This window comes from Hibiscus syriacus, unplaced genomic scaffold (genome assembly GCF_006381635.1).
Source record: "Hibiscus syriacus cultivar Baekdansim isolate YM2019G1 unplaced genomic scaffold, ASM638163v2 tig00112400_pilon, whole genome shotgun sequence".
Taxonomy (NCBI): Eukaryota; Viridiplantae; Streptophyta; class Magnoliopsida; order Malvales; family Malvaceae; genus Hibiscus; species Hibiscus syriacus.
This window is the reverse complement of record NW_024063322.1, coordinates 163523-189226: the sequence shown is the minus strand read 5'-3', so window position 1 is coordinate 189226 and position 25704 is coordinate 163523. Positions and strand designations below refer to the sequence as shown.

Below are 25704 nucleotides of genomic sequence, written 5' to 3'. Positions count from 1 at the left end.
GAGAAACGTTAGCCATTAGTTTCATAATCAATATTCATAAGTAATGTGATATGGCAAAATTGGTCATATTGCTAAAATGATGTAAATGATGCAATAAATTTAACTAAACCAAATATATAAATTCAAACATCCAAAACAAATCCAAAGTCTAATAATCCACAAACTCAAACAATCCAAAATATTCAAAATGTTGAAACAATAATCTTTTAGTTCAAAGTTTTAAAGCTAAACATATAATCAAACATCCGGATCGGGAGGAGGAAAACGAGCTCGCATAGCGGCCATTTCGTGAGTGAGTTCATTAATACGAGTGTTGGTTGCTTCATTGTTTGCACGCATCTCCCAAACAATTTCTAATTGTTGAGCTCCCATTGTGGATAAATGAGACTCTATAGAAGTAAAGCGCGAGTCCATGGTAGCATATCGGAAATCGAATATCTCCATAAAGGATTGAAAATATGGAGGCATTGTATGTGTTTGTTGTGCTTGCTCCTCGGGCTGCTCAGACTCATCTTCGGCTTCATCGATGTCTCGCATTAACTGTTCAAGCTCGGGATCTTCGTCAGCTTCTGGTTGTGCTCGTGAAGAACTAGCTCCCGGAGTATTTTCAGAAGATCGAACCCATTCACCGGTTTCCTTATCCTTTATCCATCACGATCTCGTTAAGGAAAGAAGATTAATTTGTTTCTTTAGAGGAAAGGAGGTATCTAGACCAACTCTAAGCCCGAATTTAGAAAATAGATTACTTAAAATACAACCGTAAACTAGAGATGAACAAAGTTTCTTGTTAGGAACAAGATTTACGGTTTCAACTATTTCAGCAAAAATGATCTGAGGTAGGTTTATTTTAATACTATTTTCAAAACAATGTAACCACCAAAGATCCAAGGCTCTAAGAGTAGAATAACGACCTCCGGATGGTCGAAACCACCAAGAAATCATTAGATGAAGAAAACGTTCATGAAGGTCTAAGACATTTGCACTATCCCTTCTTTTATAACGAGATCCTAAGATTTGTTTTTCATTTGAAATACCATCGTTATCTAATCCTAATGCCTTGGCTATGTAAGCTGAGTTAATATGTAAGAATTGTCCTAGGAGGTAGGAACGAACTTCTACGGTTTCGGTTTGAGCTCGGTTTTTGATACAAACGACATTAGAATAAAAGATACGAACAAGTTGATGGTAGACAACGGGTTCAATATCAAAAAGTTTATCAAATTTCCACTCTTGTAAAAGAGGAAGATATTTAAAATTAATATCTAACATAGCTTGACGAGAAGGGATACGTTCTTCTCTAATTTTGTAAGAGTCGAAATATTGATAATACCAAAAACGATGATTTCTAGAACCAGGATGATTGAAGCATGAATTTTGGATAGTTATATTGGGATCAGGATTAGGAATTGGATTTTTAGGAATAAGAGGAGGATTTGGTTGACGGTGTGAGATACTAGATGAAGACCTAGCACATTTAGGATTGGACATGGTTTAGGAAATCGGAATAAAATGGATAACCTGCAATTTAGAAAACACATGTATGCAATTCAATCAATCCCAAAACTCAATTGAGTCCTCAATATTTCAAGGTTCTCTAAATCAATCCTAATGGGCAAAGTTTTTGAAAACTTTTGAAAAATACGGTTTTGAGAAACAATATATGTATAGTTTTCATAATAACAACATAATTCAATCAAAACACAATAATTTGAAAAACATTTTTTTTATTTATTTCGAAAATTTCAATAATTTTTAGAAAAATCTTATGTTTTTGATGAAATTAGTTGTAATATCTAGTTTCTAATCACTAATCAATCAATGCCCGATCACTATTTCTATCTAGAACTAATTAAAACTAGTTCTATGTTCAAAATTAATGAAATAGAGAGTTTAGAAAATTTTACCTTGAAGGATGAGATTGAGTGGGTTTTTATGTTGTTTGCACGATTTTAATGATGATAGCAAGTTTAGAAGATGATATTTGAAGTGAATTCCGATTAAAATCGATGATTTGAGGCAAAAATGGAGATTTGAGAGAGTAGAGGGGAAGAATGGCGGCAATGAGAGAAAGAAGAATGTTTTAGGATTTTTGGGGTTTTACCCGTGTTATAACCAGTACCCCAAGGGGGTATCGATTCCCCTGTGGGGGGAATCGGTTCCCTCATGGGGGGATCGATTCCCTCTGCACCAAAATGCTAAAAATCCAATTTTAAACACCCAAAATGCTAAATTAATTTTCTCTAGTGGTATTGGCAACTCATATATTGAAAATCAATAATGTTCAAACAATCAAATTAATCTTTAAACTATATTTGAACATAAAGTTAATTTTCATCAAGAATCATAAACTCCCCCTAACTAATATTAATAAATGCAATCAAAAAATACTATTCTAAGCATTTTTCATTTAGTCTTAAAAGTGCTAAAAATATTTTAAACACTAAGTGAAGATAGGTTGGTCAAACATAATTCTCTTCTAAGTGTCCAAAATCTTTCCTTGTCTAAAGGTTTTGTAAAGATATCCGCTAATTGGTGCAAAGTATCAACAAATTCTAGAACTACATCTTCCTTAGTGACATGGTCTCTAATGAAGTGATGTCTTAATTCAATGTGTTTAGTTCTAGAGTGTTGGATGTGATTTTTAGTGAGACAAATATCACTTGTATTGTCACACTTGATAGGAATAGTACCTACTTCAATTCCATAATCAAAAGGTTTTTGTTTCATCCATAAAACCTATGCACAACAACTACTAGCTGAAATGTATTCGGCTTCAGTGGTAGATAATGCAACACAATTTTGTTTCTTTGAAAACCAAGAAATCAGCATATTTCCAACGAATTGACAAGTACCGGAGGTGCTTTTCCTATCTAATTTGCATCCTCCATAATCCGTATCAGAAAAAGCATGCAGGCTAAAGCTAGAGTCTCTAGGATACCAAAGTCCTAAACTAGGAGTGTCCTTAAGGTATCTAAAGATTCTCTTAACAGCTAGTAAATGTGATTCCTTAGGACATGATTGAAATCTAGCACATAAGCAAACACTAAACATAATGTCTGGTCTACTTGCAGTTAGATAGAGCAAAGAACCAATCATTGACCTATATAATTTAACATCCACACATTTACCTCCTTCATCCAAGTCAAGCTTTGTTGAAGAGCTCATTGGAGTGTCATGAGGTTTCCCATTTTCCAGTCCAAACTTCTTGAGCATATCTTTGACGTACTTAGCTTGATTGATGAAGATGCCATCTTTTCTTTGCTTGATTTGGAGTCCCAAGAAAAATGAGAGCTCCCCCATCATGCTCATCTCAAACTCACTTTGCATTAGCTTAGAAAATTCTTGGCAAAGAACATCATTAGTAGAACCAAATATTATATCATCAACATAAATTTGAAATACTAATAAATCTTTACCTTTATGCTTTAAAAACAATATAGTGTCAACCCTCCCTTTTGAAAAACCTTTTTCAATTAAAAAATTTGACAATCTTTCATACCAAGCTCTAGGAGCTTGTTTTAAACCATAAAGAGCTTTTGTCAATTTAAGAACATGATCCGGAAATTTTGAATCTTCAAAACCTGGAGGTTGTTCCACATACACTTCTTCCTTTATAAAACCATTTAAAAATGCACTTTTAACATCCATTTGATATAATTTAAATTCATGAAAACATGCAAATGCTAATAACATTCTAATTGCTTCCATCCTAGCTACGGGAGCGTATGTTTCATCATAGTTTATGCCCTCTTCTTGAGTATACCCTTGAGCAACAAGTCTAGCCTTGTTTCTCACTATATTACCACTCTCATCAAGCTTATTCCTAAATACCCATCTAGTACCTACAGTAGATTTATTACTAGGCATTTCAACTAATGTCCATACTTTACTTCTCTCAAATTGATTTAATTCTTCTTGCATAGCCATAATCCAATGTTCATCATTTAATGCTTCTTTAATATTCTTAGGCTCTATGCATGAAATAAATGCAACATAATTACAAATATTTCTAAGAGAAGATCGAGTTGTTACCCCTTTTGATGGATCACCTATAATTTCACCATCCTTGACATAGTTGTACTCTCTTGGATAAGATACTTCCCTTTCTTCAATGGTTGGATTCTCAATAGGATCATGAGTTTCCTCATTTTTCGTTTCTTCCTTTGACGATGGTTCTCCAACGTCATGTCTAACGGCATTTGTATTTATAACACCTACATCATCATTCACACAAAAATCCTTCCTCGGAAGGGGATTATCATCGAAAACAACATATATAGACTCTTCTACAACTAAAGTTCTTTTATTAAATACTCGATAAGCTTTAGAATTTAAGGAATAACCCAGAAAAATTCCTTAATCACTTTTAACATCAAATTTGCCAAGGTTTTCTTTACTGTTGTTTAAAACAAAACATTTACATCCAAAAGGATGAAAATAGCTAATGTTGGGCTTTTTATTTTTGAAAATTTCATATGGAGTTTTCTTTAAAATTGGCCTAATCATTACTCGATTTACAACATAACAAGCGGTATTTGTGGCTTCCGCCCAAAAATATTTTGGCAAATTATTTTCACAAAGCATGGTTCTATCCATTTCTTCTAAAGTTCGATTTTTCCTCTCAACAACTCCATTTTGTTGAGGGGTTCTAGGTGCTGAAAAATTATGGCTAATACCATTAGAATTACAAAACTCAATAAATCCAAGATTTTCAAATTCAGTGCCATGATCACTCCTAACACTAGTTATAGAGTACCTTTTTCATTTTGGATTTTTTTGAAAATGTGATGAATTGTTCTAATGCTTCATCTTTAGTACTTAAAAATAGAACCCAAGTATATAGAATAGTCATATACCAAGACAAATTCATATTGTTTTCCACCAAGCTAGTAGTCCTAGTTGGCCCAAAAAGATCTATATGGATCAATTGTAATACTCTACTAGTTGATACGTCATTAATGGATTTAAAAGAAACTCGCTTTTGTTTTCCTTTAGCACATGCATCACAGATTTATCATTATCAAATTTAAGCTAGGCAACCCTCGAACTAAATCACCTTGAATTAGCCGTTGCAAAACTCATACTAGCATGTCCTAGTCTCCTATGCCATAACCAACTATCATGTTCATCCTTAGCAACTAGGCACAAATTAGTCATATCAATAGAATCTAAATGCACCATGTATGTTTCCTATTCTATGACCAACAAGCATAATCTGATTAGATGCAATGTCAATGACTTTACAACCATTAATATCAAACATGACATTGAATCCTTATCACAAAATTGACTAATACTTAATAGATATGCTTTAATCCATTCACATAAAAAACATTTTTAATTTGTATGGAAGAGGTATTACCAACAGTACCAATACCTTCAATGTGACCTTTTGAATCATCGCCAAAAGTCACTTCTCCTCTATTTTTGGCGTTAAGCTTAATGAACCGGCTTTTGTCTCCGGTCATGTGTCTTGAGCATCCACTATCAAGGTACCATGAGTTTGAATTTGTTTCCTATGCCTTGTAGCAATGCTCATTTTCCTACAAACATAGATTAATTTCTAATTTTTGGTACCCAAATTCTTTTGGGTCCATATTCATTAGTTTCCAAAATTCTAGTCCCCTTAGGTATCCATTTGTGTAGGATATCCTTATCTTTAGTAGTAATGAGCTCTTTAGGAACCCACATACTTCTAACGATTTTTCCATTAGAGGCTCTTTGGGGACCTCTATGATTGTAGTTTTTAAAACTTTTTCTAACAAAGTTGGATTTCGAATTTTCTCCAATTTCAAAACGTTTTGTTCCAACTTTATCAAAAGAAGCTTTAAGATAATCAATTTTCTTTTGATGATCATCATTGACCTTTGAAAGTAAATTTTACAAATCTAAATTTTTCTTTTCAAACTCTTCTAGTTTGATTTGCAATCTTGATTTTACTTTCAAGATCGTTGTTGGTTTGGATATGAGTTTATTTTCATTTTTCAATTTTGAAACATCATTTTTATATTTTAAAAACAATTTCTCATAATCCGAAGCCAACCCATTATATTCTTCTAATAGCTCATCATAGGATAAATCATCAAAATTAGATGAGTTAGAGGTTACCTTAGAATCTTCCCCGAATGTCATCAAGCACAAGTTTGCTACTTCTTGTTCCTCTTCATCAGAACCTTCTTCATCGCTCCATATAGCCACATGAGCCTTGTGCTTATTCTTCGATTGACCCTTTCTCTTCAATTATGGGCAATCATATTTGACATGCCCCGGTTTTTTGCATTCATAGCAAATGATCGGGTCCTTCTCTTTTGGTTCATTTTTTAGGCCTTCATTTCGTTTGAATTTTCTCCCTCAGTAAGGTCTCATAATTTTTCTGAACCGTTTGGCAAATAATGTCATTTCCTCATCATCGTCATATTCATCCGAATCACTCTCATCTTTTGTGGATTTGAGAGCAACTCCAATATTTTTCTTTTTCTCATTCTCCTTTGGTGTCTCTTCAATTTTATTAAGGTAAACTAACTTCCTCACAAGCTTTTCATTTGAAATGATCTCTCCATATGATTTGAGATCATTGACAATCGTTGAAAATCTATCAATCATAGCTTTGATATCTTCATTTGGTTTCATCCTGAAATTTTCATAGCTATGCGTTAGAATACTAATTTTAGATTTTTTTACCTCATCGGTACCTTCATGAGTGACTTGAAGTTTGTCCCATATATCTTTGGCGGTTGTACAAGAAGAAACTCTTCCGTATTCTTCTGGTCCAAGAGCACAAAATATGATATGGATGGCTTTGGAGTTGAGCTGGAACATTTTTGTCTCTCCTTCACTCCACAATCTTGGATGAGTGAGAGGCTTGATGTATCCTTCTACTACGACATTCCATGCTCCTATGTCACTTGCTTGAATGAAGTACATCATTCTATTCTTTCAATAGGCATAGTTAGCCCCATTGAAGAAAGAAGACTTGTTGACGGGCATCGAATCGAGACCGGAGTTGAAGTTTGAAGCGGAGGCCATTGATGACTTTAATTATCGATATAACTCTTCCCAAATCGACTCAAGAGGCGATTAAACCTTCAAATGAGTTAGGCTCTGATACCAATTGTTGAGTTAATCGATTGACGGAATCGGCCAAGAGGGGGTGAATTGGCAATTAAAATTTTGGTGGAAGCTTTTGCAAAAAATTGAAAGTAATTGCATAGCGATTTAGAGTGGTTTGACTTTCTCAACCAAAGTCTACGTCCACTACCTTAGCTATCCACACTAAGGATTTTCCATAAATTCACTAATTTGTCTTTCTTTTGAAGACAAAGAGTAACCTTACAAACCCTCAAGAATTATACCCCAAATTCTTGAGAAAACTCTCTCCCAAAGAGAACAATACAAATTTGCAAACTTACAAGGAAATCCTCACAAGGTAAATTGTTTGCACAATTCTAGAACAAAGAAAAGAACACTAAAAAATGAATACAATTGAGCACAATAAGTGTTCTTGAAAGCAAAATGAATATTGAATGAAAAATAGGCTTGAAATGCTCAAACTTGAGGTTTGATGCTTTCTCTTTGATTCTCTCTTGATTCTAGTTGCTTGATGTTTCTTGTTATTGATCAAAGGCTTCTAAGCTTGTTTAAATACACCTTGAATCACTTCTGAACGTTGGGGATGATTAGTGAAGATAATATAGTCGTTTTAGTGTGAAATCAATTAATAAAACAGTTTGGAGCGTGGGGGGAATCGGTACCCCTTGAGGGGAATCGGTTCCTTAAGTGTAAAATTTATATAATTCGACCATTCAACAAGGGGGAATCGAATACCCCTGGGGGGAATCGGTTCTCTCCGAGCATACTGAAAATCTCGGAGCCAAACCGTTCAGGGGGGAATCGGTTCCCTCTGAGCAAGCTGTAATTTTTGGCTTTGAAATGATTCGAAATACTTTGTAAAATTATTTTGAAATTGTTTTAAGATTAAAACTTAATTTTACACTTGAGTAAGGATTAAAAATGACTTTTGAAAGATTTAGAGTAATGTTTTGATATTCGAATAATTATATCGAATATACTTAGAAAATCATTTGGAAAATCTTAAAATTCGTTTATCTTAATTTGTTATATCGAAATATTAAAATGTATTCAAGACCATGGTTTGTACCAGACCAGATATTGCTCAAGCAGTGGGAGCTGTTAGCAGGTACATGAATAATCCGGGCAAAGTACACTGGAAAGTTGTCAAATGGATCCTCAAATATCTGCGGGGTACTACAGACAAAGCACTTTGTTTCAAAGGTGGAGATACGATACTGACAAGCTATGTAGATGCTGACTTAGCTGAAAATGTTGACATCAGAAGGAACACTACAGGGTATGTCTATACTCTAGGAGGTACTGCAGTGAGTTGGGTTTCTCAACTACAGAAGGTAGTTGCTCTCTCCACAACTGAAGCAGAATATGTCGTTGTTACGGAAACCAGCAAAGAGATGGTTTGGCTCTAAAGTTTCTTGGAAGAATTAGGCAAGAAACAAGAAAACAATGTCTTGTATTGCGACAGTCAAAGTGCTATTCATCTAGCAAAGAATCCGTCTTTTCATTCCAGGAAAAAAGCACATACAATTGAGATATCATTTTATCCGGTCTCTTCTGGAAGAAGGGATTTTGAAGCTTAAAAAGATTAGTGGAGCTCAAAATCCAGCAGACATGTTGACAAAGACGGTGACCATTGACAAACTGAAGTTGTGTTCAACTTCAGTTGGCATGCTAGAATAACAGGACCAGAAATGCTGCTGCATTGATCGAGGTGTGAAGACATATTAATATCAGTCTTCAAGTGGGAGACTGTTGAAAGTATTGTTAAAAGTTAAGTTCAAAGTTTGGTAACCAACTTTGAAAAAAATGATTTTCAAAGTTTGGTAAATGTTTTTTAGAAGGGATTTTGAAGCTTTAAAAGATAGTGGAGCTCAAATCCAGCAGACATGTTGACAAAGACGGTGACCATTGACAAACTGAAGTTGTGTTCAACTTCAGTTGGCACTGCTAGAATAACAGGACCAGAAATGCTGCTGCATTGATCGAGGTGTGAGACATATTAATATCAGTCTTCAAGTGGGAGACTGTTGAAAGTATTGTTAAAAGTTAAGTTCAAGGTTTGGTAACCAACTTTGAAAAAAATGATTTTCAAAGTTTGGTAAATGTTTTTTTTAAATAGTTTTCAAAGTTTGGTAAACGTTTCTTTGAAAAATAATTTTTCAAAGTTTTGTAGATGTTTGTTGAAAAATGATAATGGGATAATCACAATTAATCCCTAGACTTTAGGGTATTTATAAGATTAAGTCCTTAAGCTTCAACTATAAATACCCTAGCTCATTTAGCTTCAAAACCATCTCAAAAATCATTTCTTTCTCCCAATACTAGAGAGCTTTCTTGTGAGTAGTGAGTGTTTTGTAAACACTTGTAAATTTTCTCTCTTAGTAAAAGATTTGCAGCAGTCCGGAGATATAAGCAAATTGGCTGAACTCCGTTATCAATTTTGAGTATTATTTTTTCGCTTTTATTTCGCATTCTCATTAATCTAGTTATAGAGAAATCACATGTTACTCGTTTTATTTCCCAACAGTAACAACTTCAGCATCTTCAACTGCTATCATTTTTGTCGGGCTTTTTCCTCAACGTTGGACGAAACCACCGAAAGGTACTTTCAATATTAACGTCGATGGCGCCTGCCCTCGGCCCCCTGCTTCTTCAACCATTGGAGTTATTCTTCGTGATAGTGCCGGTGGGGTCGTTGCTGGTTGAACTATCCCAATTTAGCATTCTCGAATATCTACTATCGTTGAAGCACTGGCCATTTCTCATGGTGTCAGTTCGGCAGTGGAGATGGGTCTATCAGCTGTTGTGATTAAAGGTGATTTGTTGAATGTAGTTGAAAATCTGACAACCGATGGATCTGTCCTTGGATTTTATCTTGTTGAAGCCTGACAACTCCTTTATTCTCATCCTAACAATTACTGTTTTTATTTGTTCCAAGGGAGGCTAATGTAGCGGCTCCTGCTCTAACCAACCATTCTTCTATTTCATTTGTACCTTTACAGTTTCAATCTGTAATGCCAGATTGTATTGTTGCGGTTGTTTCTACTGATACTATGTTTAGTTAATGAATGACGTTATTTAAAAAAAATCGAACTTCATAAAATCATTATTTATAGAGTTAGAATACACAACAAAAATATTATAATAAGGTGAAAATTAAAAGGTGTAAAAAAGTTAAAATATTTAATTTAATTATACTTCATAAATGTTGTTGAAAACCTTTTCATATTTAATTTAATTTAATTTGTGTATTATATATATATATATATATATGAGTTAATTGCACCACATGTCCCCAAACTATAACTCTCATTTTAAATCGATCCTTAAACTTTTGAATATTTTAATTTTTTCTCCGATTTCATCCAAATATGTAATTAGTTTCAATCATAATTTAATTAAATTTTGGGTTTTTCAAACATATAAGAATATAACTTGGCCTAATGATTTTATTAACAAGGGATGTGATTAATATATATATTTGGGGATGAAATTGGAATGTTCAAAAAGTTTGGGGACCAATTTAGAATGGTCATATTTTGGGGATGAAATTGAAATGTTCAAGGGTTTGAGGATTAATTTAGAATGATAGTTATATTTTAGGGATGAAAATAGAACATTTAAAAATTTAGGGACCAATTTAAAATAAGGGTCATAATTTGAGGACATATGATGCAATTAACTCCATATATATATATATATATATATATATATACATATGCAGGAAGATAATTAATACTTGTCCTCACTTACAGTTCTTTGTTATTGTTTTTCCAATGCTTCATAGGGCTTAGAACACTATTAAGATATGAATTTTTATAAAAATATAAATTTATCCGAACCTGTAACATCTAAGAGTCTAACATTATCGATATTATTCAATGAATAATAATATATAAAATTTATTTATCATTTATGATTCTCATAACGTAAGTATTGTTTGTGATTCTCATTTTAGTAATATTTTGTTTCTGCATGCTGCATGCTGCATGCAGACTATTCCTATGGCTCGAAATGTTAGGAGTTCTTCTTTAATAAATTATATAAAATTTGTTTATAGGTAAGAACCAGGTTCATGTGCTCCAAACCATTACCATATAAATAGTACATGCAATTGGCATTTAATAATTTAATTTATTGACCTTATGCGTGAATGTTTTTGCTGAAGACAAGTCTTTCAATCTTCTTTTGTCATGTAAGGTCTCCTGTTCTTCCCCCCCCCCCCCTTTAATTTTGGCAGATCATCTCTCTGCAAACAACATACTGAACCAACGATACAATTGAACTCAGAATTCACTGAAGAAATCTCTGTTTCTCTTCTTCTTTTTATTATTGTAAGTTATGTTGGATTTGAGAGAAAGGGCTGATTTGCTTTGCTGATTCTGGTTTTCTCATTTTGTGCAGATAGATAAGAAAAACAGAATTTATTATGTATAATAGTAATCACAGTATTACGGATGTCGAGACTGATGATATTGAAAGCGAAGTTGGGGAGAGTACTTATAGTAGACCTCTTTTGATTAAGAGAGTGAACGTCACATCCCAGATCGCTCTCGTCCGCGCCAAAATTTTCCCCCTCGAGAGCCTTGATTACAAGTAAGCAGCCCCTGCGTTTCTTCATTTAAATTTCTAATGATTTGATGAAGAATGGAATTGTAATCATGTTACAAATGTCCTAGCTTCCAAGTCGTATAGAGCAATAGTCTTGGTAACCGAGGCATCGGCTCATATATCTGGTGTGTATAACAGGATTCCAGTGAATGAATTAGTCAACGAGGATTGGGGGTTGAGGAAGAAGATTCAAGTATTTCAGTATGTTCTGCTAAAGTGGGCATTTGCACTTATTATAGGCATAAGCACTGGCTTAGTTGGCATCTTTAACAATATAGCAGTTGAGAATATTGCTGGGTTCAAGCTGCTGCTCACCACAGAGCTCATGCTGAAGCACAGGTAAGCCAGCTATTCTGTTGCCTGGAACATTTTAAGGCATGTTGCCTTAGCCGAATTTTTCGAGGGCACGAAGTGCACTCTGGGCATAGAATCCTTATTTTTGTGTGTCTTGTACTTTTAAATGGATTTAAATGACAGTTCCATGTGTTAACTCGGACATGATAATGATTCACTGCAGATATTACAAGGCTTTTATAACATATGCCGGCTGTAATTTACGTCTTGCAGCATTAGCGGCAGCACTTTGTGCTTTTATTGCTCCGGCAGCAACAGGTTCCGGTATTCCTGAAGTGAAAGCATACCTCAATGCTGTGGATGCAAATTCAATACTGGCTCCAAGTACTCTTTTTGTAAAGGTGAATGGCCTTCATAGTGCTAACCAATTAATATTAAAGAAGGTTCTTTTGCCTGATATCTATTTGTGCTTCTGAAACCACTTTACCCTATTTTTCTTAGTGTTACCGCTTTTATGTATTGTCTGATGATTGGAACTGTTTTTCCGGTTGCAAACGTACATTTTGATTGTCTTATTTTATATCTGCCAGATTTTTGGTTCAGTTTTTGGTGTTGCTGCTGGATTTGTTGTTGGCAAAGAAGGGCCTATGGTTCACACAGGTTCTTGCATAGATTCTTTAATTGGGCACGGAGGTTCTCGTAAATATGGTTTGACATGGAGATGGCTTCGATATTTCAAAAATTATCGCGACCGGAGAGACTTGATAACTAGTGGAGCTGCTGCTGGTGTGGGCGCTGCTTTTCGTGCTCCGGTTGGTGGTGTCCTCTTTGCTCTTGAAGAGGCAGCTTCATGGTACCCTCCCCACCACCCCACACCCTTTTTATTCGTCAACAAAACGGGTTTTCGTGTTACAGTCCCCACCTTTTTTCTTTATTTTCCCTTTTCCCTTGCTTTGACCTGCAGACTTTATTAATTGCTGCTAGATTTGTATGCATGGCTTGTCAAATAATCCGCCATATTTACTAGAAAAATTCTTATCCATGCTATTGAGGCCGTAACCCTTTTTTTTAATTTGTTCAATTGGAAGTCTTGAAACACATCTTTCTATTAAATGAGGTGAAAAAACATGATAGTGTGATCATTTTGCTGATGTTTGGTAGTCCGGTATGGGTCATATGTGCAGGTGCAAAACCGGAAAAGTGTGTAACTATAGCGATGATCAAAATGGTGTTTGAATTATTTTTCGGTTGCTTTTCAACTTGGAATTTTCATTTATGTAGGTGAGAGATCGTACTATCGTTAGTAACACGACCGCGTCAATGATCTTGTGAATTATCACTGATAAGACTTCTGCAGATGGCAGTTTTTATCCTTTTTTCATCTGATGATAAATCCTACAGCTTAGTGGTTCCCTTGTTTCTGTAGAAAAGGAGCTGTTGTCAAGATCGTACTTGTTATTATGATCTCCCTGCAAACATCGATCTGTTCTTACGGTTTGCCATGGTTAGCTACGTGCGTCCCCTGCCCCGACAATGTAACTACAAGTTGCCCCAACACTGATGTATCTGGCAACTACAAGAGCTTCCAATGCCCACCTGGTCATTACAATGACCTGGCCTCTCTGTTTCTAAACACAAACGATGACGCTATTCACAACCTATTGAGTACCAATACTGCAAAAGAATTCCATATTTCTTCTCTTCTAATCTTCTTTGGTGCTGTTTACTTCCTTGGCATAATCACTTATGGCATAGCTGTCCCCTCTGGGCTCTTCATCCCTGTCATATTGGCCGGATGTTGCTACGGCCATCTCGTTGGTAGGCTATTTGAACCAGTATCTAAACTTGATAATGGTTTCTTTTCCCTCCTTGGTGCCTGCTTCTTTTCTTGGTGGCACTATGATAATGACAGCTTCCCTGTGTTATGCTTCTTGAGCTCACTAATGATTTATTGGTGCTTCCACTAGTCATGTTGGTGCTCCTTATCTCAAAAACCATGGGTGACATGTTCAACCAGGGGGTCTACGAACAAACAGTAAAACTAAAAGGGTTGCCGTACATGGAGGCCCATCCGGATCATTACATGAAACATTTAGTTGCCCGGAATGTTGTTACCAGCCCTTTGATTACCTTTTCTAGTGTCGAGAAGGTTGGAAACATGGTACATGCTTTGAGAAGCACAGGGCACAATGGGTTCCCTGTGATACATGAACCACCTTTTTCTGCTCCTGAGTTGTGTGGGCTTGTTCTACGATCTCATCTGCTTGTTTTGCTGAAGGGAAAGATTTTTTCAAGGGGTAAGGTACTGGCACAAAACGAGACTTCACGTAATATTGCTGAATTAGACTTTGCTAAGGGAGGGTCAGGAAAGGGACTCAAACTAGAGGATCGAGACATTAAAGAGGAAGAAATGGATAGGTATGTTGATCTCCACTCTATCGCGAATACATCACTGTATGCAGTTGTTGAGACCAAGTCACTGGCAAAAGCGGCAGCTCTCTTCTGTAAACTTGGTCTTCGGCACATGTGCGTTGTACCAAAGAGTCGGGGTGTAAGTTTCACATGCTCAATCATTGTTAATCTGTGTGTGAGCGTGATCTTTATACAGGCAACTTTGTATTAACTGTTTAGTTGTGTGCTAAATGCAGAGGCCTCTCCGGTATTCGGGATTTTGACACGGCATGACTTCCTGCCGGAGCATATTCGGGGATTGTACCCCCACATCAGATACTGGAAGTGATGATTCCGATGAGTTTATATTGGTGGATTAATGTTACCAAGTTGATGTTTGGCCTCCTTGCTGGAAAAGAAACCCAAATTTTGATGAACGTAAACAGTTTGGTTTATTTTTTGCCTATAGTTTCTGTGAATGCAAAGTTGTTTGTGGCAGCAATTGGACTTGATTCCAAGGAAATATATTCTTTTTCCTTTTTTTCTAAAGAAATGATCGAGATCATGAGAGAATAACAGTTCATTTTGTAGTTCTAGTTCATAACGACATCAGAAGTGCTTAAAATAATTAAGATAGCTAAACTAATAGTCATCAAAATAATAATAATAAATATAATAATAGTAAAGCAAAAGGTAATTTAAAGAGGGTACAGTTTAAGCATCCCTCACAATTGTCATTGCCACCTTACATTATTTCCTCTTAAAACACCACAAAGTTATTATCTACAACTCTTAAGGATTGGTTATTGTCATGGAGAGTTCAAAACCAAGAATTCTATTCTAAAGTTTTCAAAAGCCTGAACAAACCTGCCGCTTCTCGAATCCTTGAAAACTCGATGCAGAAGGCTTGAACTTCGATAAACAGATCCTTAACTGCAATTGCCAAAAATAAGTACAAATAAACAGATTATCATGTCCGCCGACATTTCGAAATTCATTCTTATATGGCATGGTTGGTAATTAAGATAAACATCATAGACTCGGATGAAACTTTATTCTTACCATCAATTATTCTGTTTCTGATTAAACTCTGTAAGAAAACACATACAAGTCGCACAAGTCTGTTCTGCATGTACTTATCCTGAAATTAGGGAATATGGTAACAAGGTGATGCACTAAGCCTTGTCCAAAAGGAGACCGAAGAATGAAATTGCACCCAAGTTATAACCTTTCCGACTAAAACAGCATTGGTAAGGTCAAATGCAAACAAATCAGACAAATACAGACTTAGGACAATGAATTGCATGCCAAATTTTGAGACAGACCATGTCTGTTTACGTCACAGGAGCTGATTTTTCTTCAGCTCAAAAAAGCATATGGTTTCGTTAAGTAATAATACATACGTGTCTATTTCATGGTCACCAATCTTATCAATTCCACAAGACCACAGCTCAACACAAGTGCAGGACACAGATGCCAAGATGAATTTTTTCATCTTCAATCAAAAAGCATGTCAAGCGTATCCAAACACCAGTTGGGGAAAAGAACAATAACAACAAAGATCACAAGAAAATAATATATATACGGGAGGTACCTTTATGTTCTCGCAGGATGATATGCAATTAGTTATGTACATACGTACAAATTCCTTAGGAAGTTCAACTGCAGTTGTGAGCCTGTTCACAACTTCCATGGAGTGTAGACTCATGTCCATGTTAACAAGAACTGTAAAATACCTGGATGCTCATTTGCAGAAAAAAGAAACTTTACATGTTAGAAAGAGAATGTTGATTGTGGTACATTAAACGCAAACTTGACATGTTCACCAAATACATACTCGGAGATTTCAGGAGAATTAATTAACCTCGTCAGAACCTCAACAGCGATAAGTGGATTGTTTTCCACCAATTCCTGAAATTAAGCAGGTTGAATGTTAAAACAGCATTACGTTATGGTTGCAAGCCAAACTGTAATATTCTTAAATAACATACAGGTAACTTCCTTGGAGTCAATCCACAGTGGTAGACAAGCTTGGGGTCATTAGTCAGCTCCAACACGACTTGCTGAACAGAAAAAGGAATATATTAGTCTGTTTCCAACTACAAATCATAAGTTTTCCAAATAAAAATGCAACTAGGGTTCAGAAATTAGCAATATGTATTTATACAATGGCATTTCCCCATAAATAAGACGAACTGTGTTAAACAAGCTGCCACTCTAGCAAATAACCATATTTTGACACACATCTACATCCAAAGACAATAACTCTTTTTTTTTTATAGGAATAGTAGAACTCATTAGAGACCCCCTTCATGATTAACGGAAACTCGGAAAGAGTTCCTTAAACATCAAAAAGAGGATCAGAGTACCTTGAATTTCATTAATAGAAGAAAACATAGGAATACAATACCCTAAACTCCTTAAAGAAGGTCGGCAAAACTAACCAAACAGCCCTTAAAACAACAAAACAAATCAACCAATACCAGCTTTGGCTAGAGTATCAGCCTCTAGATTAGCTGCCCTATTAACCCATCTAATAACACCTTCATAATCTCTAAGTTTCCCAATAATATCCTTAACAACGTGAGCATAAACGACAGGACAAGAAACTGGGTCCTTGACCCAGTCGACGGCCACTCTGCAGTCACTCTCAATTATAAGGCGATCCTTGATCCTGTATCGAAAAGAGTCAAGGAAAAATAAGCCCTTAAGGATAGCTCTGAGTTCCATCAAAGAAGGAGGTCCAGATCTTGCTGACTCCTTATAAGACCCTATGATAGCCCCCGAGTCATCTTTCAAAACGCCGCCTAACCCACTTCTCATCCAGTCGGCAGTAGTAGCCGCATCAACATTCAACTTGATAAAACCCTTTGGAGGAGGGGACCAATTAATCACCATTAAGACCGACTTAGAGGGAGGAAAAAACGAGTCCCCTAAAGTCGGATTAGAAATCAACAAGTCCTTAGAGATTGAAACGTGTTTGTATTTTGCTAAGTACCAAGAAGCTAGCCTGAACCTAGCAAGGAAGAAAAGTTCAGCCTGATCAACCTTCCCTCCTTCAAACACAACATAGTTCCTGAATTTCCAGATGGTCCATAAGACAACCCCCGGAATGAAAGACCATATGAGAGAGTTAATTTTCAAATCAGCCCATGCTAGGAGAAAATTTTTTGCATCAACATGAAAGACTGATTGAATATCCCAGAGCCACATAAATTTATTCCATATAGTCCAAGCCACCGAACAAGAAAAAAATAAATGAGAGGGGGTCTCATCACTTTGTTTGCATAGAGGACACAACACATCATCTATACCCTTCATACCTCTTTTAATCAAAACTGACTTGACTGCCAACTTCTGAAGAATGACTTGCCAAACAAAAATCTCCACTTTTGGAGGCAGCAAACCCCTCCAAATAATATTTTTCTAGAAACTAACCTCTCCCGAACTTGAGGTCCCTGGATAACATAGACTAACACATGATTTAACTGAAAAAACCCATCCCCTGTGCCCCTCCAAACCAACCCATCAAGAGAATCTACTGAATGGGAAAAATCTGAAATGATTGACATTAAATTAGACCACTGGTCAATTTCCCAATCGTTCAATTCCCTCCTCAATTGTATGTCCCAAAGCCATCCATAAGAATTAAATTCTCCAAACTCAGATAATTTACCAACCTTATTTAAAGAGATTGAGAACAGTCTTGGGAAAATGAACATTAAAGGATGATCCAATGCCCAAACATCTTGCCAAAATCGAATGATGCTCCCATCACCAACCTGAAATTTGAAATTACGTCTGAATTTGCTGCCAAAAGGGTCATTTCTGAAATGGTTGTTCACCAAAGATCTCCATATCCAAGAAGAATTTGACTTAACCTTACTGTCAAATAACAATAAAGAAGGGTCTATATTGTATTTAGTACAAATAAGTTTCCTCCAATCCGAATTCCTTTCGTTTGCATACCTCCAAGACCATTTCCCTAGAAGAGCTCTATTAACCATTTCGATGTTCGGAACTCCCAGTCCACCCTGGAATTTCGGTTTGCAGACAGTAGGCCAGCCCACCCAATGAAATTTGAAGTTTCCATTACCTCCTCTCCATAAAAAGTTGGACATAATTGAATTAAGAATCTTGGAGACCGAAACCGGAACCTTAAACAAAGACAAATAATAAGAAGGGAGCGAGCATAAAACTGATTTAATTAACACCAACCTCCCTGCTATGGAAAGAGAGTTTGCCTTCCAGCCTGCTAACTTATTTTTAAAACTGTTAACTACTGAATCCCAAAGTAGAGGAGAATTCCTTTGTGCTCCAAGGGGAAGTCCTAAATAATCCGATGAAAAGCTACCTTTTGAACATCCAACAGCCAAAGCCCATTCACTAACTTCCTCTTCACTCAAATTAACCCCAAACAGTTTAGACTTCTTTAAGTTCAACTTAAGACCAGACATCAATTCAAAAACTCGAAGGACCCGTCTCACATTCAACACCTGCTGCTTAGAAGCACCGCAGAAAATAATTAGGTCGTCAGCAAATTGAAGATGAGACAAATTGAAAATCCCCGCCTCCCTGCTTATTACCATACCCGTAAATAAACCCTCTGAAACAGCCTTTAAGATCATAAGATTCAGGAGTTCCCCTACTATATTAAATAATAAGGGAGACAATGAGCAGCCTTGACGAATACCTTTTTCCATTGGGATTTCTTCCGTAGGAGTCCCATTAACCAAAACTGATAATGAAGCTGTTGTGACACATTTAGAAATCCAGCCAATCCATCTAGAACCGAAGCCCATTTTCCCCATAACTTTGAATAAAATAGGCCAGTCTATTGTGTCATAGGCTTTGGAAAAGTCCACTTTGAATACGCAACCCTTTAAGCCATTCTTCCTCCAGTAGTCAATTCCCTCATTAGCAATAAAAGAGCAGTCCAAAATTTGTCGACCAGGAATAAAAGCAAATTGAGAAGGGCTGATAATGTCTGAAATGCAACTCCTAAGCCTCCTTGATAAACATTTTGGAATCAGAGTGATAAATGTATGATTCACGCCATGTTCCCATTCTTTCCCCAAATAGAAGTTGCGAAAGAAAATCAGAATATCTTCCTTGAGAACATGCCAAAACCTCTTGAAAAAACTCAAATTGAAGCCATCCGGTCCGGGGGCTTTATTGCTGTCACAAGATTTCAAGGATTCCCAAATCTCTTCTTCCGTAAAAATATCCTCTAAACATTGGCTCTGTTCAAGAGAAATTCTGTTAAAAATCAGATTGAAGTCATCAATTTCCATGGTGGAACGGACATTATAAATGTTGAAGAAAAATTTCCTAACTTCTGCCTTTATTGCCTTCGAGTCCTGAATAAAATTTCCCCCAACGTTTAGAGAATTCATTACATTCAGTTTCTTTCTAACTGAAGCACAAATATGGAAATATCTAGAATTACGGTCCCCATCGTTAATCCATCTTGCTCAAGAGTACTGGAAACCAATCTGCTCTTGAACCTTATATAATCTCCACAATTCAACTCTGGAAGAATTCAAATCTGCTAATAGGCCTCTGCCAAAATTACCCTGCTGATGCTGTTGAACCACCTCTAACTTGTGAATTTTCTCTTCTAATTCTGAGATCGAAGCTCTTGGATACTGATCTCTCTTCCCAGCCCAATTCTTGATATCACATTTAGCATTTTTTAGAATATTAAAAACACCCACATTGCTTTGATTGTTCTTACTGTTTTGAACAGAAGATTCAATCAAATTCTCAAAACCTTCCTCATCCATTAAGTAATTGAACAATCTAAATGGTTTTTTGCCCCATTCCACACCTCTATTCTCAAAAGTGATAGGGTTGTGATCAGACACAGACCTTGGGAGAATAGATTGAACTAAGTCAGGGAAAGCATCCAAAAACAGACTATCAACAAGAAAGCGATCCAGTCTAACGAAAGTGGGATTGTCTTGTTTATTAGTCTAAGTAAAATTGTCTCCCGACAACGGTAAATCAATGAGACCCGTTTGCAGAATAAAATGACTGAAAATATCCATAGAGTTTCTATTCTGTCCTCTGCCAATCTTTTCCTCTTCATACAAGTAAGCGTTGAAATCTCCTCCTACACAAACAGGACAATTCTGATCATTTAAGAAAAGACTTGGTTCTTCAAAAAAACTTGTCTTTTCCTCCTCCACTGATGGACCATATACATTGATGAAGCCACAGTTGAAATTGTTAGCTCTTAATTTACCCGTAATGGCTATAAACCTCCTGCTTACATGCTGGTTAACCAGTTCGAAGATATCATCATCCCAACAACACAATAAACCACCTGAGGCACCGATTGAAGCTGATTCTATAACACCTTTAAGCTTATTTAAACCATTCCTTCTAAAAAAAGACCTATGGATCTTCTCAGACTTAGTTTCTTGCAACCATAAAAAGGTAGGATTTATTTTAGAACATAAATTTTGAACAGCCCTCTGTTTTTGTTTCCTACCCAAACCCCTTATATTCCAAGAACAAATGGTAAATTTAGGTTTTATCATTGAGGATAGAAAGATAAACCCCTAAACAGACCCCGAACAATCGAATCTCCACCTCCAAACTCACCTTGAATGACCCCATTCAACTCTTCCTCTAGACTCATGACTCTAAGTAAGAAAGCTTCTTTACCTTCCTTGAAAGATATCCCCAGAAGCTTACTAACTTCCCAAGTTGCTAGAGCTTCTTCCAAAAAAACAGAAAAAACTGGAGAATAGACTGTATCGATGCTCACGAGATCTAGTGCTTCCCTTGTCAAAATTCTTTTTGCTCTTTTGATCAACATACCAGGATTGGCACTAGTGCGGACATCTATTGCAGAACATCCTTCAGTCTTCCTATCCACAGAATCGTTTGAAACACCTCCAGCTGAAGAAGGATCCTTTTCCTTATTGGAGGAAAACTTAATAGGATTATTCATATGCGGAAAAATAAACTCATCTTGTTGCATAGAGCCCCTGACTGCACTTCTGAAGTCCCTCCTATAAGTTCTGTCAAAAAAACTAACCGACTTAACGGCTCCCAGAGCACAAACTACCTGAATGACAAGAAGAAAAAATAAACATTCTTCGATTTTTGGACTTAATAATCCGAGAAAGAGGAGTAGGGGTCGAAGAAGACGCGCTATCCTCATTTGGATTAAACTGGGAATTCTGCACAACATCCTTACAACCATCCTGAATCGTTGGGCGGAAGGAAGACTTCCGAACAAGAGCAACATCTTCATCAGTTGACTTTGATAAACCTTCAGCTGTAAACACCTTCTGCTGCTGATCTATAGCCTTCTCGAAACAATTCGAAAGGTGGATAAAATTATCATTGGGCAGGGAAATAAATCTGCCACTTGAATTATTTTCCCCATCCCCTACCCATTTAAGAAAATGAGCCAGTCCTACAGGAAAACCACCCTCCAATGGCTGAGGATAATCCCAATTCTCATCCGAATGGGCTAATGCATCCGAATCAGCTAACACCCTCAACCCCAACCCCATGTGATCCCCACTTATGAAAGAATGATCAGCCGCTAAAGCTGACGACCCACACTTAGAAAAGTCTTTGTTTGACTTACTCGAGGAACCATGTCCCCCACTATCTTCTAGCCCACCACTAGGAAATACTTTATTCAAACAAGAACGTGTTTCCAGCCTAGAATCTTCTGACGAATCCCGAAAATCAACGAGTGCCGGAAAGGAGCGACGACCATCTTCCTCCCCAGGCAAAACACCAACTGTATCCCACACCGCCGAAGAAAATTTGAAGAAAGGATTAGAAGAATCCAGCGCCGAACCAAGTCTGATACTCACTTTGAAAGATCTGCCATACGAACCAATTGAAATAACAGAAGGAACATCAAAGGGACTAGCAACTCTAACAAGAATTTTGGCCAACGTGAGGTCCTCCTTGTTCTTAGTAGACTTATGGATTTCTACGAAAGACCCCAACCTCCCTGCTAAACTTTCTAAAAAAGGTTCATTCCAACAAAAGAATGGAACTCCAAGAAGCTCAACCTGGCAGAACGCCAAAGGGACTCCTACTTCATTCAAAAGAGGAGCCAATCTATCAAACCAGAAACCAATTTCGGATCTCTTCAACGACCAAGCTTCCAACATTTCTTCGTGAGAATTAAAGATGATAACACAGGAATTCCAGACATGACCCCAACTTGCAATCTGGATATCATAACCAACTTTAAGAAAAGACTTCTGAACTAACTCCAAATCAAAAGAATATTTAATAATCCCCGTCAATGATCTTTTGACCCAGCTAGAACTCTCGGTCGGAATGTACATCTCCAAAATGTTTTTCTTTGGTTTCTCCCTGTGCAAACCTTCGAAAGAAGTCTCCCTATTAACCATAACTCTGTTAACCAACAAGGCTTCTTTATAAGATCTATCATCCCTAAAACTCCTACTAGCAGCATCTACCAATTTTGGCTTTGAGGATTCAGCTGGGAAGTGGTTAGGACCCAACTTCCAAGGACTGATCTTCTCCACCGATCTCTGACGGGCCTCCTTGAATCTAGCGACTCCAACAGAAATCTTCCTCCCATCTATAACAATACCATTAAAACGATCTATAGCCTTTTTCAAACCATCTTCGCTCCCAAACTGCACAAAAGCAAAAGTGGATAAACTGTTTTTAGGGTTTCTAGTAACTTTAGGGATGAAAACTCTCTCCACGGGTCCCTGAGACAGAAAAATATCCCTTAACGCACGACGCGATACTCTTCTGCTGAGATTGTCCACAAAAGCTTTCCAGACTTCATCGGAATCTACCTTTCCTTTCAGCTTTTCTTTCTCTCCTTCTCTCTCTCCTTTTCTCTCTCTCTCTCCATTTCTAACAATTAAATTGTTCTATATAAACTTTAGGTTTTTGATCTCCTGACCTCTCTGATATCTGGTAGGGGTTGAGATTTTACGTTCTTTTGCGACAATAACTCAATTGTCTTTGTTTACTATTTAAAATCACTTCATAGAATACCAACTCTATTGTTCAAAATGATTCAATAAACCAACTATAGAACCCAAACAAAACCAAATCACCAACACTAATATAAACCAGCTATTTCTAGAACAGTTCTAAGTATCACAACATACATACCTCTCACAGTGAATGTAAATCATTATCAATCACCATCTTCAACAGTTAGATATGGGGCCTTAACAGATTTACATGAGATGGGCTTGCTGGTCAGGGGATGGGGCTATCGAAATCTGAGAAAGTGGATGGGCGTCAGAAACAAAGAGCTTTGGAGGAGAGAAATGCTATATTTAGTTCTCTCCGAAATTTTCAAGTAAAATTCTCGGCCACCAAAGGAAGCCTCGTTAAAGACAAAGCAAGAATTCTCAGAGGAAGGTGCTTCGAGAGGAAGTTTTTTCTGATCTTGAAGGCTCTAAAGTTGGAGGTTCGGATGGTCTCTGTCGACAAGTCGAGCTAGAAGAGGCAGTTAGGCGGAAGAGGCAGTAAGGCGGAAGAAGATTCTTGTACTCTTCGTGTGGAAGTTCAGAGCTTTTTGTTTTTGATTTTGGATTTTATGGTTTGGTTCAGCTGTGATATTCGTCTTCTGCTTTAGTTGTTTTGTTTATGTGTTGGTTTTTGGGCTTAGTTCAGGTCAGGTGTTAAGTCTGGTCAGTCATTTTTGTGACTGTTGTTATAGCTTAGATGGATTTCGCTGTTTTAGTGTTGTTGTATAGGGTTTTTATCTGGCTGTTTTGGGTTGTTTGTTTATGTTGGGGGAGGCGATTCTGGTTGTATCTTATGTTTCTTATGGTTAATGAAATCTTAAGGCACTCTTTTCCTCCTTCCGCTGATTAAGGAGCTTTTCTACAAGTTCCTTTAATCATGAAGGAGGTTTTTAACGAGGCCTTCATTTCCTATAAAAAAAAATATAGAAGATGTACACTATGGATTTATGTACTGAATTATCAGCATTTACTTAAGATACAAATCTCAAAGAGCCAGATCCAACAATCAAGCTCAAACTATAGTGCTCAACCAGATTTTTATCAACTCAGTTTCAGTAACAGGATGGTTCATTATATGGTTGTAAATAGTTTAACAATATAAGGATCTATTATCTTGGCCCATATATTCAATGTCACATAAAACATTTATAATTATTCAATTACAGATCATCTTATTTTTTTTTATAGGAATAATAGGCCTCATTAAAAACCTCCCTCTTAGTTAACTCTAGGAAAGAGTAACTAGCGGAAGGAGGAAAAGAGTGCCTTAGTTTATTGAATAGAGAAACTATTACAATAAATTACACCAATACATTTAGGGCATCAGAATAAAACTATAATCTTAAAACACCCTATAAAAATACCCTTACAATCAACCAATCCCATCCTTAGCTAATTTATCTGCTTCCCAATTATATCCCCTAGGAATCCATCGAATAATAACCGCCCTCTCTTGAACTAAGGACACAATATCCTCAACAAGTGAACTGAAGAAACTAGGAACAGAATTAGGCAGCAGAATCCAGTCTACAACAGATTTACAGTCACTTTCTAAGATCAATCTTCCCTTTATAGCCCAATCTGGTTTAAACAATGCAGATTGGTAATGAAATAGAACACACTGATACATGTGCAATCAAGTAGGCTTGACACTGGTTTCATTCAACTTTTTTTTTAAGAATCAGTGAACATGTATTTTTTTTTTTGTTAATGAATCTGTATCAGCTTTTCTTTATATTTTGGCTCAGCCCCACATAAAGTCATAAGCTCTGAAGAACAAAAAGGTGCTGCAATTGTGGTAAAGATGTTAATTACCTATGATAGGGCAAGGTTAGACCAGATCAGTCATAATTAACTATGATTTAATTTGAAAATTAATCAAAAAGGTTTGGCCATTAATGTTCAGTCATACTCTTTCTCACTTCTCTCAACTTTTCATTTGTTTCCCCTGCCACCAATGACAACCATGCCAATCCAATTTGTAATTGTATCAAGCTTAACATCACCATTCAGAGCAATTAAAATCATACATTTAGATAAGAACCACAAGGCTAACAGAATGATGACATGCAAATGGAATCGGCACATTCTAGCCAGATAATTATGTGCCCAATTAGCCACCAAAAGATGTAATCTATTCTGCCACTAAACTATCTTAGTGGGACCACATTTGCAAGAAGATGGCTTTAACTGAACTGAATCAAGATTAAATCCTACAACAAACATCTTACTAAGAGTTAGGTTGTGCTCCTGTTCTTATAATGATCTTGATCAGACCAACAATCCCAACATTTGTTGCCCTACTGTTATATAA

General features: G+C 36.5%; 1 protein-coding gene and 1 pseudogene across 2 annotated transcripts in view; one reads left to right on the top strand and one right to left on the bottom strand.

Annotated features, from left to right (window-relative positions):
- Positions 1–25704, bottom strand: part of LOC120179100 (CCR4-NOT transcription complex subunit 11-like) — a 29799-nt gene that overhangs the window by 170 nt on the left and 3925 nt on the right. The window contains exons 8-12 of one of the 2 annotated variants that reach the window (XR_005521579.1): positions 16377–16448; positions 16223–16296; positions 15980–16121; positions 15448–15526; positions 15130–15318 (exon numbers count right to left, since the gene is read on the bottom strand). Coding sequence is in view for 1 of the 2 variants with exons in the window: in XM_039184808.1 (XP_039040739.1) it covers positions 15221–15318; positions 15448–15526; positions 15980–16121; positions 16223–16296; positions 16377–16448 (465 nt within the window). In the remaining variant the exon portion in view is untranslated. Of the gene's footprint in view, positions 1–15118; positions 15319–15447; positions 15527–15979; positions 16122–16222; positions 16297–16376; positions 16449–25704 lie in introns of those variants that run through there. The other variant, XM_039184808.1, reaches the window with a different exon arrangement.
- LOC120179087 lies at positions 9713–14814 on the top strand (annotated as a pseudogene).